Source organism: Pinus tabuliformis, chromosome 3_2 (assembly GCF_031772625.1).
Source record: "Pinus tabuliformis cultivar Carrire ecotype Pingquan chromosome 3_2, CPIR1, whole genome shotgun sequence".
Taxonomy (NCBI): Eukaryota; Viridiplantae; Streptophyta; class Pinopsida; order Pinales; family Pinaceae; genus Pinus; species Pinus tabuliformis.
In genome coordinates this window covers 24901817-24918153 of record NC_142302.1, presented here as the reverse complement: position 1 = coordinate 24918153, position 16337 = coordinate 24901817, and the positions used below count along the sequence as shown (strand labels likewise).

Here is a 16337-nt window from a genome sequence, read left to right as displayed (position 1 = left end):
TTGGGCTGCAGATTATTCCATCTAATGTGGAAGTCAAGGCAATGAACTCGAAGGCTAAAGTGTCAGGATTGGCAAGTGAAGTGCCAATTCAGATTGGAGACTGGTAGGGTCGATTGGACTTCATGGTGATGGAGATGAATGACTTTGACATGATATTGGGGCATGATTTTCTTAAGGGAAATACGACAATTATTGTCCCCTTTTGCGATGAGATTATATTGATTGGAGGCTCACAAACTTGGACTTTGCCTACTCATAAGCAAAGGAAGGAAGTCAAGGTGCAACATGTTTCTGCACTAAGTTTGGAGAAAGCTATGCAGGAGTCAGATGTGGAGACATATGCGACAATAATTAGGGAGGTTTATAGCGATGATGGAGTGGGGATGCCTGTTCCAACTGAAATTTCCGATATATTGGACAAGTATGAAGATTTGATGCCCGATGAGCTACAAAAGACACTTACACCAAGACGTGCAGTGGACCATAGCATTGAGCTAGAGCCAGGGAAGCAACCTCTGGCAAAAGCTCCTTATCGATTGTTAGGACTAGAGTTGGAGGAATTGAAACGACAGTTGAAGGAGTTGATTGATGCAGGTTTCATAAGACCTTTAAGGTCCCCATATGGAGCTCCAATATTGTTCTAGCGAAAGAAAGACACAAACGAGCTACGGATGTGCTGTGATTATCGTGCTCTTAACAAGAAAACAATAAAGAATAGATATCCTTTTCCATTAGCTGCAGATTGCTTCGACAATCTTGCGAAAGCCTGAGTGTTTTCCAAGCTAGACTTGAGGCATGGATACTATCAGGTGCGGGTAGTGGAAGGAGACAAGAGGAAGACCGCGATTGTGATAAGGTATGGAAGTTTTGAATTCCTTGTTATTCCATTCGGGTTGTGCAATGCTCCTGCCACATTTTTCACTTTGATGAATGATGTACTATGTCCATATTTGGATTCGTTCGTAGTAGTATACTTGGACGATATCGTGATATACAATGATAACATGGAGGATCATAAGAAACACTTGGCTTTGGTGTTTGAGGCAATGAAGAAGAGTCAGTTGTACTTGAAGAAGTCAAAGTGTATGTTTGCCCAGACCGAGATTCCGTTCCTTGGGCACATTCTGGGCCAGGGGCACATGCAGATGGAGCCGAGCAGAGTGAAGGCAATAGAGGATTGGGCTGAACCGAAAAATGTCCATGATATGAGGGTGTTTTTGGGGATGACCAAATACCAGTAGAATTTTGTAGAGGGGTACCCCAAAGTGACCTTGCCACTGACAAATCTTTTGAAGAAGGATAAGCAATGGAATTGGATGGAGAAATGTCGTACAACATTTGAAGACTTGAAGAAGAGGATGGTTAAAACACTGATACTGAAGTTACCTGACTTCGAGAGACCATTTTAGGTACACACAGATGCTTTAGATTCTGCGATAGGAGGAGTCCTTATGCAGGATGGGCATTCGGTGGCATATGAGAGTCAGAAGTTGTAAGACAGGGAACGAAGGTATCCAGTTCATGAGAAGGAGATGACTACAATCATCCACAATTTACAAGTATGGAGGCATTACTTGATTGGGAATCCTTTTGTTGTCAAAACTAACAACATTGCAGCAAGTTATTTTGCATCACAACCAAAGTTGTCAGCGAAGCAAGTTCATTGGCAAGACTTCTTGGAAGAGTTCAACATGACTATTGAGTACAGACCGGGTAGACTCAATGCAGTTGCAGATGCCTTTAGTAGGAAGGGATAGTTGGCCGCACTTGAGGAGGAAGAAGACTGGGCAGCACGAAGTAGGAGTCAGGTACATATGACTGATGAGATGTAGAATAAGCTTCGAGCAAGCATTGAGACTGATACTCAAGTGCAGAATATTGTGAAGCAGGTGAAGGAGGGGAAGACACAGAGGTTCTTTCTATGAGATGGATTCTTGTTCTTTGGGAACCGACTTTACATTCCAAAGACATCAGGGCTTAGGAGACACCTTTTGAAGGAGTGCCACAATTCTCCATGGGCTGGCCACCTAGGGCAGCGTCGTTCTTTGGCATTGTTGGAGAGAGGATTCTTTTGGGAGAAGATGCAGGAGGATGTAGAGGAGTATGTGCATACATGCATTATTTGTCAGCAGGACAAATCAGATAACCAGAGACAGGGAGGATTGTTGCAGCCTTTGTTGATTCCGAAGAGACCATGGACTTCATTACTTAGTTACCACAGGTGCAGGGTTATAATGGGATCATGGTCGTGGTTGATTGTTTTTCCAAGTATGCCATCTTCATTCCAACGAAGATACCTTGTGGAGTCGAGAAGATTGCTGAGTTGTTCTTCAAGAACATTGTGAAGTATTGGGGAATGCCATTGAGTATTGTGTCGGACCGAGATCCGCGATTTACGAGTAGATTTTGGACCACTTTGTTCAAGTTGGTCGGGACAGAGTTGTTGATGAGTTTGAGTTACCATCCACAAACAGATGGGCAGACTGAGCAAATTAACGCACTACTGGTGGACTACTTGAGACATTATGTGATGGCTAATCAGAAGAATTGGCCTGAACTCTTGGATGTAGCACAACTTAGCTACAACATGCATAAGAGTTCCGCAATCGGGTATAGTCCATTTGAGTTGGTGAATGGAAAAATGCCAGTTGCTCCTCACACCGTATTATCGAGAGGTTTCTTGAGGAGTCCACATGCGAAGAGATTTATGACAGCATGGGAGGAGACCTTGGAGTTAGCACGGTTATGCTTGCATGAAGCTACAAGGAGGATGAAGAAATGGGAAGATAAGGATAGACGGGATGCACACTTCAGTGTGGGAGATATGTTTTTTCTTAGGATTACCAAGGATCAGTTTCAGCCACCGAAAGGGACTGCGAGATCTTTGACAAGGAAGTATGAGGGGCCATTCCGAGTGAAGAAGCGAGTGGGAGAAGTTGCATATGAGTTGGAGCTTCCGAACCACATGCGTTTGAAACATCCTATTTTCCATATGAGTCAGTTGAAGAAGTTTCGACTTGATGCACACCATCTAGACAGGACAGAGCCACCGAGAGGGCTAACCATGATTGTTGACAGACCGAACCTTGTTTTGGAAAAGATCATGCTTCTTCAAATGACGGGTCTTGGGAGTAACACACGACCAGAATTCTTCATTAAATGGAAGGATTCACCAGAGGAGAGTAGTTGGGAAATGGAGGATTCACTATGGAGATGGAGGAAGGAGATTGCGAAGTACGATGAGAAGTTGAGATGAGTAGCTGGATTGCCGAGGACGACAATGACTTCTGGTGGGGGAGGATGTCAGGCCCCTGAGTCATCATTGCACTTGGGCGAGTCGGGCATGCACGATGGGTGCATTTAACCGATGAGTTGAGGACGAGTCGTCGGGGTGCGTGGGTGGATGAGTCAGGCAGTCGCACATAACCGATGAGTTGCGACGAGCGCTCCCAACCGATGAGACGGGTCAACCAACGAGCTAAGGGGCACACCCACATGAGAGTAAAAAATTGTTCAAGTATGGGAGAGCGCATGTCAACTTGTTTATAGGGGAGTGACGAGTTAAGGGTCGCCCCCACACTTGGGCCGACGTGCAAAAATATGACTAAGGCCAAAATGGTGGATCGACTTGGTGGTGACACAACCCACCTGCACGGTTGGAAAGCATATACATAGGCGGACGATGAAGTGAAGAAGGGCATCATCCACAAGCCTTCAAAGCAAGCGAGTCCGAGTCTTGTGTGGACAAGCAAGCTAGGAGGGCAGATGAGCCCACGATGACGGGCGAAGTAACAAGACAAAGCCGCAAGTGGAAACCAGATGAGGGTGCAGGTTTGAGGGCCGAACAGAACCACACATTGGGTGTATCGGGTTGCGGCGAGGGTGGGTCTGCCCGCGGTAACACTGCGGTTGGGTAGGTCGAGTGGAGGGGCAGAGTTCGGGTAGTCAAGCAGAGGGTGAAGTGCGGGTGAGTAGGTGATAGCGGGAGCGCATTAAGGTTGGGGTGAGCCAACACGACTGTGGCTTGAGCGATATAACAACAACACGGAGAAACAGATAGGCGGTGCGAGACCGAAGTGCGGGTAGCCGGGGCAAGGCTGCACGGTGCAACGACCAAGTCGGGTAGATCAGCCGAGCTGCACAACAACCTGATTTTTATGTTATGAATTATGAACTCGGTTGAGTTATCTCCGGAGGATTGTAAAAACAAAATTTATAAATACTATTGCTGATATTACATATTTGCAAAGTGTCTCTTGCATTCTTTATGTTGGTGAAGATTTATGTTTATTCCGCAAACTAATAATGAAAATGATGAAAGATGAATGTGTTAGGCATAGTCTGGGAAATGAATTAGTAAATAAAATGTTTAGGCATTTGGCCAGTGCCGCACGTGGACCAACTCGTGAAAAAAGAGTTGGGGGCGTGACAAGGTGGGTGATGTGACTCCAAAATCGGCTTTATAAAACTCACATGTTGCCTTTATAAAATTGACAAGCAATTTGGAAAGATGTGTGTGGCTTACAATGATTCCATCATACATGTCTTTATAAAGCTGTATTTTAACATAGTTAATTTTTTTATTATTAAATTTGTCTAAAATTTAGTAAGAATTTGTTTGAATTACAAGTTTGAGGTGCGAACCCTTTATAATTTGAGTGTCTTAGGTATTTTTCAGAGTTATGCATTCAAAAACTCATTTTAAAAAACAAAAAATCACCATCTAACAAAAAATTGTTTTATGGAATCTGACTAAAAACAAGTTTGTGGTGTGAACCCTCTACAATATGAGTGCTTCAAGTGTTTTTTAGGACGTTGAATCTATTTATGCATCCAAAAACTTATTTTAAACAACAAAAAATTAGCATCTAACCAAAAAATGTTTTATCAAATCCGACAAAAAAATCTTAAAACTATAATAGTTAAACAACACCTATTATAAATCTATTTTTAACCAATAATTTAGAAAAATATATAATTGTTTTTATTATTTTTTAATTAAAAAATAATTTTTGTTGTATTTTATTATGTTTCAAAGAAGAAGTAATAGAGACAATATCAACCATATTCATAAATAGTTATATATCAAATTATACAAAATTAATGGAAATATTGGAATTGATATCAATGATGTCGATAATATGGATGAATTATATATATATATATATATATATATATATATATATATATATATATATATATATATATAAAATGAATTAATCTACATCATATTTTTTTATTAAATAAATTGTTTTACTTTATCTTGTGATTTATTTATATAATCATACAAAATTATAAATAAGAGATAAAAAATAGAATACTAAATATATTTATATGTTTTAGAATTTGTAGTATTATTATTATTATTTTTATAATTTGTAAAAATAAAAATAATAGTTTTTTGAAAGACTTGAAAATTATCATTTGTAAAAACACTATGATAAAATGTTCTTGTCCATCTCTAATAAAACATGTAACCCCTTTTTAACTTAATATATTTTTGGGATTAATTTCCATTAAATTCCTTAGAAATTTACAAAAGCTTGAGAAAGTATCAATAATCTCACCTAAAATACTTATTATATGAATTAAACCTAAAAAATACTATATTTATTAAAAAATATATTTTAATTATTGCGTTGAGAGGCACATTCTACAACCCAGTATGACTCCGATGTGTAAGTATGTCACATCCTCAAAAAATAATAAAAATAATTTTCCTTAATGTCGGCCAATCTTAAATTATACATAACTTTTTAATCTTATTAATGGACTAAGATTAATTATTAAAGTATAGCTATGTATTAGAATGCATAGTAACTTATCTCATGTGTCATATCCTCGAAAAATAATAAAAATAATTTTCCTTAATGTTGGCCAATCTTAAATTATATATAACTTTTTAATCTTATTAATGGACTAAGATTAATTATTAAAATATAGCTATGTATTAGAATGCATAGTAAATTATCTCATGTGTTTAACAGTTCCTTTAGCATATATTGAATTTGAATGGATCATAAATTTACCTTTAACAAATTTTTTTACCACATTAAAATTCCAAATTAGGTAAAATTTTAGACATTTTTACTCTTTACTAAAGCCAATTCCATCTCTTTTTTTTTTTGTAAGCTTAGGTGGGACCTTCTCATTTTCGAGATTTTACATGTCCGTTATTCACCCTATTTCCAGGGAGGGTAGCACAAGAATCGAACCCAAGATCTCCGGTTCGGTGAGACTTCATTTCCGGCCATTGCCACTTGAGCTACCCCATGCGGACAAAGCCAATTCCATCTCTTAAATCAAAGGAAAAAAGTTGATTCAACACAATATTACTCCAAAATCTTTTAATATTTCTTTTAACTAAACATTTTTAAAATGAATATTTAAAAGGAAAAGTCATATCCTAGGGATATATTAAAATCCTTAAAGACATAAATATTTCCACATCAAAGTTGTAATATTTGAAAATATTATTTTGATATAGTTTTATTATAAATTTTGTTATCATGCCATGCAAAAAGCATCATTAAATCTAACATTGATATTATAATATTAATATAATTAAATTTAATAACTTTAGATTAATGCAATATTAAATTTAATATAATATTCAATTTGTTATATTATAATATATATTAATATATCATGATATATATTTACTCTAGATATATATGGAGAGAAGAATAAAGACATAGAGTAATAGAGGTGGAGAGACAAGGGGTGACAAGGGAGAGGATCAGATACAATGAAGGAGAGGGAAGAGGAGGAATGAAGACATAGAGAAAGAGAGGAGTGAGAGAGAAAGAGAAGAGTAAGAGAGAAAGGGGGGGAGACACAAAGATGGAGGGGGGAGAGATAATGAAAAGGTTGGAGGGTAGAGAGAGAGAGGGGGGAGACATAGTGACAAGTTTGGAGGGAAGAGAGAGAGAGAGAGAGAGATGGGGGGAGACAGAGGGAAGTAGGAGAGAAAGGGAGAGAGGGGAAGGACCAGAGAGAGGACTTGTGAGAGAGGAGGAGAGGGGGAGGGATAGAGAGATGGAGTTGTATGGGGAGAGAGAGAGTGAAGAAGAAAGGCATAGAGAGAGAAAAGTGGAGAGAGAGATAGAGAGGGAGTGACAAGGGAGAGATGGAGAGAGAGTGTGTATGTTTTTGGGTGAGATAGAGAGACAAAGAAGGAGAGATGGAAGGAAGGGGGGAGAGAAAGAGAGAGGAGAGAGGGAGGGAGATAGTGACAAAGTTGGAGGGTGAAGAGAGAGAGAGGGGGGGAGATAGAGTGAGGTGGGAGGGAAAGAGACAAAGAAAAGGAAGAGATAAAGATGAGGGATGGAGGGAGAGAGAGGGAGTTGGAGGGGGAGAGAGAGGTAGGTAAGAAGAAAGACATAGCCAGGGAACGGTGGAGAGAGAGAGAGAGGGAATAATAAGGCAGAGAGAGAGAGCGAGATAGGAGAGTTGGAGGGAAGAGAAGTAGAAGGGGAAGAGAAGGAGAGGGAGAGGAAGAGGGAGGGAGATATAGAAAGATATGGAGAAAGAGTGTGTATGCTTTAGAGGTGATATAGAGAGACAAAGGAGAGGCAGAGGGAGATAGAGATATGGATGGGAGGTGAAGAGAGGGAAGAAGAGAGAGATAGAGAGAGGGGGAGAGGGATGGAGGGATATATATATATATATATATATATATATATATATATATATATACGGAGAGAAGAACAAAGACATAGAGTAATAGAGGTGGAAAGATAGGGGGAGTGACAAGGGAGAGGAGGAGATATAATGAAGGAGAGGGAAGAGGAGGAACGAAGACAAAGAGAAAGAGAGGAGCAAGAGAGGGAGAGAAGAGTAAGAGAGAGGGGGGGAGACACGAATATGGAGGGGGCAGAGAGGGGGAGAGAGATAGTGAAAAGGTTGGAGGGAAGAGAGAGAGAGAGATAGAGAGAGGGGGGAGAGATAGTGACAAGTTTGGAGGGTAGAGAGAGAGAGAGAGAAAGAGAGACAAACAGAGATAGGGGAGAGAGAGGGAGGTAGGAGAGAAAGGGAGAGAGGGAAAGGACCAAAGAGAGGACTTGAGAGAGAGGAGGAGAGAGGGAGGGATAAAGATATGAAGTTGGTGGGGGAGAGAGGGAGTGAAGAAGAAAGACATAAAGAGAGAAAAGTGGAGAGAGAGAGGGGGGGAGTGACAAGGGAGAGATGTAGAGAGAGTGTGTATGTTTTGGGGTGAGATAGAGAGACAAATAAGGAGAGATGGAAGGAAGGGGGGAGAGAAAGAGAGAGAAGAGAGGGAGGGAGATAGTGACAAAGTTGGAGGGTGAAGAGAGAGACGGGGGGGGGATATAGTGAGGTGGGAGAGAAATAAACAAAGAAGTAGGAAGAGAGAGAGAGTGAAGGGGGGGATGGAGAGAGAGGGAGTTGGAGGGGGGGAGAGAGGTAAGTAATAAGAAAGACATAAAGAGGGAATGGTGGAGAGAGAGAGAGAGGGAGAGAGGAGAGATGGAGGGAAGAGAAATAGAAGGGGGAGATAGGGAGAGGGAGAGGAAGAGGGAGGAAGATATAGATAGATATGGAGAAAGAGTGTGTATGATTTAGGGGTGATATAGAGAGACAAAGGAGAGGTAGAGGGAGATAGAGATATGGATGTGAGGTGAAGAGAGGGAAGAAGAGAGAGATAGAGAGAGGGGGAGAGGGAGGGAGAGATAGATATATATGGAGAGAGAAAGTGTGTGTTTTGTCCCGGGGGGGGGGGGGGGGTGAGATATAGAGACAAAGAAGGAGAGATGAAGGGAAATATAGATATAGATGGAGGGGGGAGAGGGAAGAATATTTCTTGCACAAGATGCATTGATTTCACTTTCTTACACTAGATGCATTGATTTCAGTGTAGATGTTGATTTCTAATTATATTTTATTGTTTGCACTCGATGCATTGATTTCAGTGTAGATGTTTACTTCTAATACTATTTGATTTCTTTCTCTAGATGCATTCATTTCAGTGTATATGGTTATTTGTAATCCTATATGATTTCTTGCACTAGATGCATTGATTTCAATGTAGATGATGATTTATAATCCTATTTGATTGCTTGCACTAGATGCATTAATTTCAGTGTAGATGTTGATTTCTAATCTTATTTGATTGCTTTCATTAGACACATTAATTTCAGTGTAGATGTTATTTTCTAATCCTATTTGATTGCTCACATTAGATGGATTGGATGTTGTTAATCTTGAGACTGTAAATTATTAAAAATATTTTTCAAGATTAGATGGAGGGGAGAGAGAGGGAAGAATATTTCTTGCACTAGATGCATTGATTTTAGTGTAGATGATGTTTCCTTAAAATTCTATTCAATTGCTTGCACTAGATGCATTGATTTTAATGTAGATGTTGATTTCTAATCCTATTTGGTTTCTTTCTCTAGAGCCGTTGATTTTAGTGTAGATGTTGATTTCTAATACTATTTGATTGCTTTCACTATATAATTTTTTTTAGTGTAGATTTGGATTTCTAATCCTATTTGATTGCTTTCATTGGATGCATTGATTTCAATGTAGATGTTGATTTCTAATCTCATTTGATTGCTTACATTAGATGCATTGATGTCAGTATAGATGTTGTTTTCTAATCTTATTTGATTTCTTACATTAGATGGATTAGATGTTGTTAATATTGACATTGTAGATTATTAAGAAAAAATATTTTCAAGATATATTTAGTAATACCTAAAATGACACTATTAAGAATTAATTAGTTGTCAAAAGTTGTGATACCTAGAATTAAAATCAAGTAGATGTGTAGAATCAATCCTCCTGTATAGCACAAACTAATTATTGACATGATCGTCTCCCTTCTACATCACCAACTAATTACTAATAAACAATTATAAATATTCAAAATATATTCAAAATTACTAATAGATAATTGCATACAATAATGTATTCATAATATTTATAAGAGGAAGAGATATATTTATAAACATTCAAAAAAATAAAAATATTCTTGAAGGAGATGTGATAATTGTTTGGAGAAACAAATAATGTAAATATTTTATAATTCTAGCAACTCATTAAAAAAAAATTCAAAAATACATTATTTATTGACTTTGCTAATCAGACTATAGATTAAAAATCATCAAAATATTCTTGAAGGAAATAAATTATTTCAAACATTAGCAAAGAAAAAAATTATTTCAAGAGTAATCTTGATGCAATAAATTATTGAAACTACTCTTCAAGATATATTTAGTAATACTTGGAGGGACACTATTGAGAATTAATTAGTTGTCAAAAGTTGTGATACCTAAAATTAAATGAAATAGATGTGCAGTGTCAATCCTCCTACAAATTATTGATAAGATTGTCTCCCTTCTTCATCACTAACTAATTACTAATAAACAATTACATACACATATAAAAATATAACACAACAACTGTAACATTCAAAAACATTATCATCCAAATCCAAACACATAAACACACAAACCACTCAAAGCATCCAAACACAGATGTACAAACCATTCAAGGCAAGCAACACAAACTAAATTAAAGAAGAGAATGATATGGTCATGTCAAGCAAAGAAAACATAATGTGAATTTTGAAGTTAATCTCAAACATATACATAATAATGATAATCTAAAAATGTGACATTGTTGCCCTCAATTGGAACCAACTTAGATCCATCTAACACTGGATCTATCATGCGTTGAGAGGGATAAAATCCCCCGAGGTGCAAACCTTTTCTCAAATTCGCAAACCTTTCCTCCAATTTTACACTCCAAAAAAAAGGTTTGCACCTCAAGGGATTTGACCACTCTCGACGCATGATAGATCCAATGTTAAATGGATCTAAACTGGTAATATTAAAAAAAAAAATTTTTTACATATAATTATCCTATTGAATTTTTTTTGTATAAATAATTATATTTAGATAAATATTCCATTTTTTTTATATTAAATTTTATTAGATAAATAATTATAGTCAGATACATACCATTTAATTACAAATGGGGACATCGTGAGGTTTTTACTTTTATTTTAGTTTAAAATTTAGACCAATAAAAATTTATAAATTGATAATTGTGCCGCTCATCGATACCCAAATCACAAATGAAGAGCAAACCAAAACTATGATAGATAAAGTTTTAATTAAGTATTTTCTTTACATTAAATTAATATAAAAAAATATTTATATTCTTAATTTTATTTTCTAAATATATTTTTCAATGGACTTCGAGTAGAAATCTTCTAATTTTTTTTTGTTGTAATATCCATATCATGATTTCTATTAATATTCCAAAGTGAAAATGTATTTACATATGACGTTTCTCGTAGACCATGAGTAACCTGGTTGACGTATTAAGATAATGTTGACCTGGTTAATGACCTGTTTCTTATTGATAAAAGTAGGCATAAATTGTAAAAGTGAAAGTAACATGGTTTCTTGTCATATTCTAGAAATGTCCAGAGTTAAAAACTACTAATCAACTCTTGACACAATGGTAGGAGATGAGTGAATGAGGACTTAATAGTGAAACAATGAACAAACATATATATATATAAGAGTTGACCATAATGCCAAATAGATGAGAGACCAGACAAAACCATAAATATTGGTAAATTTAGTCATCTAGTATAATCATTGAGGGATCTGGGGAAGGAGGTGCATGAACCATGTTCAGTGGAGCAACATTAATGGTCGCCTCGCCATTTTGGGTTCCTCTAAGTCAGTGTTTGACTTTGATATGATGTAACGTTCCTTTTTTTTAGTCGAACAACATTTGCATTCATATGATAATGAATATCTTAGTGAATCTTCTTTATATTTTCCTGGCCAACAAACAACTTGTAATTGTCTACATACTTATCGCGCAATACCATGTGGAAGAGGTTCACCATATGTCTATGAGTTGCAATTGAGTGGAGGAAGTATAGTCGTCCCTTCCTCCATTTACCAGGGTCAAGAACCCAATTTCTATTGCCCCTACAAACTACTTCTAAATCAGAATGGTACAGGCGTTCCCCAAATTATTTTGCCTCAAGAGTGTGAATTTCCTTTCGAACTTCGAATGGCACCGAGTCAAATAAATTTGATGTTGATTCCCAACCAAAGAGGCGACACTACCTGTAAGCAAATTCCCCTGGTGTGCCACCTAATCTATTGATCATTTGTTGACGTGGTGCTATATGCGAGAAAATCCTGCAAAGGATCTTAACACCGATGGACTTGGACAATCCACTGACCTTACTACAGACCGAACATTGGCTAATTTGACCCGAAGGACCTCGTGATGAGTAGTATGCAGGTGGGGGAGGGAAAAATTTAGCTCAATGCTGATATCGTCAATATATCGACACCTCATTATACCCAAGATGAAATAGGAAACACGGTGACTATAGACCAAACTAACTGAGAGCGTAAATTTGTTTGGCAATCAAATTTCACTTGGAAGATGGAGGTTGAAAGGTTGTTAGAACCAAACCAAAAAGGTGCCACTATACCAAACTTCGGCAAGAAAAATGAGACATTTAAAGGAGATACCAGATGGCTTAGAAGTTTGAAGGTCCACAAAGGGAAAAACAACCACCAACTCAAAAGATGGACCAGAGGAGGACGGATCAGAGGAGGAGGTGTGTAAGAAGCAAACAAAGTACATTTGTGACTGACACTGATACCCTCCAGTCTTTGTGAACAATAATTAACAACAGTATGCAATTGGAGAAACCCACAACTATGGACACTGACACCTTCAAATTTTTCGAGATGTTCACTAAGAGGCAGTAAGGAATGTAAATAAATGAAACAATGAAACAAGCCAAAGATGGCCAACACATACCCAAAGAGATAGTGATAGTGAAATCGCCATCGTGATCAGAGATATAGTAAGGAACATAAGCAAAAGAAACATTGAAACGAGCCAGAGATGGATAACACATACCTAGAATAATATTGATGCTGAAATCGCCAGGATGAGTCAATAAAGTGAGTCTAGCACCCTGCTCTTGCAGATAGAGTCAACTGCAATATAATTAACCAACATCTGAATATAAGGAGGATGAAGTCATGTTGATGACCGATTCCCTGATAAAAACAAAAATTTACTTGGTTCATAGGATCCTCCATCCCAATGCGTTGAATGATGGAGTCATTAATACTCCGCAATCACCTACTAGAGGGGATCTGAGTCTTATCCAATCGCCCCACATCTCTTTGCATTGCCATACCTACAACCATAGTTCGATGGAATATCGGATCAAGAAAAAACCTAGCTGCATCACTCCCCTATGCTGTGAAATTAATGTCGTCCTCCTCCCCACCTATAGACACATTGTGAGACTTAACTTTGGCCCACGCGTTGGAGGGAGGGTTCCAAGTGGATGCCTTCGCACACCATCCAAAGGCTATCTCCAACCTGGCAAAGAGAAACCAGTGTATGTCAATGATTACCAACTGGAAAGGGTATTGGGCAGAGTTCATCGTTTGAAACTTTCTAGTCACTGCTCGTTAAGACACCACCCCCGTCAGGAGACAACTGAGTGTCAGTGTTCCTATCTTTGTCTAGCCATTGATATAATTCTTGTGGAACATGGTGTGGTTTCCTAGTGAGCCATTCCTCATCCATTGCTAAATCCTTTACATGGATTCCCCATGTAGTTAAACTATCTATAACCTTATTACCCTCACGTCTAGTATGTACTGAGATGACATAATCGAAAGATGCCATCATCTCCTTCATATTATTTGTAACTTGCTATAAATGCAAACTATTGATAATTTTATCAATTGGATGACCTAAGATGATTTTTTTCATAATATTGATCATGATTTGAGAGTCCCCATAAACTTGTAGTAAATGTATCCATCTTTGTATTGCAATTTAAAGGCCTTTCTCCAAAGCCCAGAACTCAACCTAATTTTTTGTTGTTTCCCCACAGGAGAAAGCATATATGTAAATTGCCATCATGTTCTCATTGCATAGAATTCCTCCAAAAGAAGTTTCTCCCGGGTTTCCTTTTGAAGCACCATCAAAAGTTAATAAAAAAAAGGAATGTGGTGAAGGAGTAAGGATGTTGTTTATTGTCGATCCACTTCTGTGAACAAGACTTGAAGGAATTATTTTGTCAGCCTCCAATTGTAGTTTTTTTAAAACAGATAATATTCATGCTTCCATGTTACCATTTACTAGTTTAGGCAGTTTTTCCAATAGGGTTTCATTAATATTGGAGTGAATTATTTCCTGCAATATACACATGGTTTCATTAATATTGGAGTGAATTATTTCCTGCAATATATGAGGGGATCTATATTTCCTTTAAAAACCCTTTGATTTCTCTCCTTCCATAGGTTCCATTTCAAAAAACCTAAAGCTAATTTCCATGCCCTTAATAGGCATGGGTGTCGATACTTTATTTGTGATCCGAACTTAGACAAGAACACAACAACTTACCGATATAATCATAAATATAGAGATGCAGTGGAAAACCAATTCATTTAATTAATAGAAAAACACTGAGCTACGCTTACAAACAGAATGGAAATAAGATAGTTTGGGTGATAGCTTATCTCTGAGAAGAGATGTGGTGGCTACATGCCTCTAAACTATGTTACAATGAGGCTCAAATGCCTATTTATTATTGAGAAACAATGGAAAACCCTAAACATCAAAAAACCTAACCCTAGGAGATGAAGCGCCAAAAATGTGGGCCCCGTTTCGGTAAATTGGTACATCAACTTCCTGGGGTCGTAACTTTGGCATATGATCTCTGTTTGGCTATCATAATACCTCATTTCGAATATCTCGAAGAGAAGGCCGAAAACAAACTATTAAATCAATTTGGGACGTTTTTAGTCTCTCTAATTTCCCCAAAAACATTGTTTAGGGCCTCAAAACGACTCCAGAAGTTCAGGACCCAAAAAACTGTCGAAAAATAGTAAATTGTGCTACAATTAAGAAAACCAAAAAAATGAAAGAAATAGTGTTGGGGGTCCAAACGGAATATACAGGTGGCCACCAATATCCACTTGGATCAATTTGGAATCAAGAAATCGACCAAATTTTGATATCCATTGTGTTTCACAATTCACGATAAAACACATCACAAAAAAAATGCCATATATTTTAAGAATATACACATGAAAAATATACACATGAGATGATGAAATGTTTTACTATCTCTTCCTCTTATAAACATAAGAGGCATCTAGATGGGACTTCAAATCCTTTCCTTCGCAATCGATCCCATGTTTGTGCTCAACCCCACGCTATAATCCAAAGAAAAATGAAAACTTTTGGCCACCCACAATTGTTCCATATACTGCTCCAAATGCTATCTTGAACTTGTCCAGTGATAGAGAATATGCCTCTCGTACAGTAAAAGAACCATATTTCACTTTCCCCAATGCAATATATCATTATTGCATTTTTAGATGAGCTGCGAATCCTTATTCTTTATAAAAAAACCATTCAGATTGTCCCAAGGTGGTGAGGTATCTACATTTTCCCATTCAGCGCTAGTTTCCCATTCCCTCCATTCATGACGTGCTTCCTTATTGCTCCAATAATCCGCCACCTTAAAACATTGTTGGGACCGTGTCCACAATTGGAGCTCTTTAAAGTTTTGTTTTTGATTATGTTCCCATGAGTCCTCCGAGAAACAGGCTGTTTTGCCATCTCTTATCTCCCAAAAAGCGTGTTTTTCAACCATGTCCTTCATCGCATAGCCCAATTCTATATATATGAACCGTTTATAAATCCTTGCATTTGTAATCCCTTTACATTTGTAAAAAATTATGAATTTCAACCCTTTACATTCCCCACGTATTAAGATAATTACATTATTATATTGTTTTATTTTATCTAGAGAACTATATTGCTATATAAAAATAATTAAATTATATTAATTAAAAAGACAACTATAATAATCTATGGATTATATTAATAAAAATTATAATTATAATAATATGTGAGTTATATTAATAAAATTTTATTTTTATAATTTATTATATCTTTATTTTACATTTTAATTTTCCTTTTATAAATTTAATTTAAAGATGATACTTTATTAAAGTGGAAGTTGTGGATAGTGTGCTCGAGGATGAAGAGAGCTCTAGAAAAAACCGTACAATCTACGTTTAAATTGTGTGAATCTTTTGTAGATCTCTTATGTAGTTTGTTCAAATGGTGACTCTCAGTGATTCGATGAAAAAAACATTATTTTGCAGGCATGGTTGTTGGGCAAGCAAGCTCTTCTTCAGTTTTGTATTGTTCCATGCTGAAATTCGGTTCTGGGCTTTTGATGGTACAAGAAATTCCTTCCCTCAATGTTCCTGTGGATGAGAAATCTC

At 37.1% G+C, this 16337-nt stretch overlaps 1 protein-coding gene across 1 annotated transcript; it reads left to right on the top strand.

Moving 5' to 3' along the window:
• Positions 1-2641: 2641 nt before the first annotated feature.
• LOC149179624 (uncharacterized) lies at positions 2642-3256 on the top strand. Its single transcript, XM_089413600.1, has one exon. The coding sequence runs from the start codon at positions 2642-2644 to the stop codon at positions 3254-3256; it is 615 nt and encodes a 204-aa protein (XP_089269726.1).
• The last annotated feature ends 13081 nt before the right edge of the window (positions 3257-16337 follow it).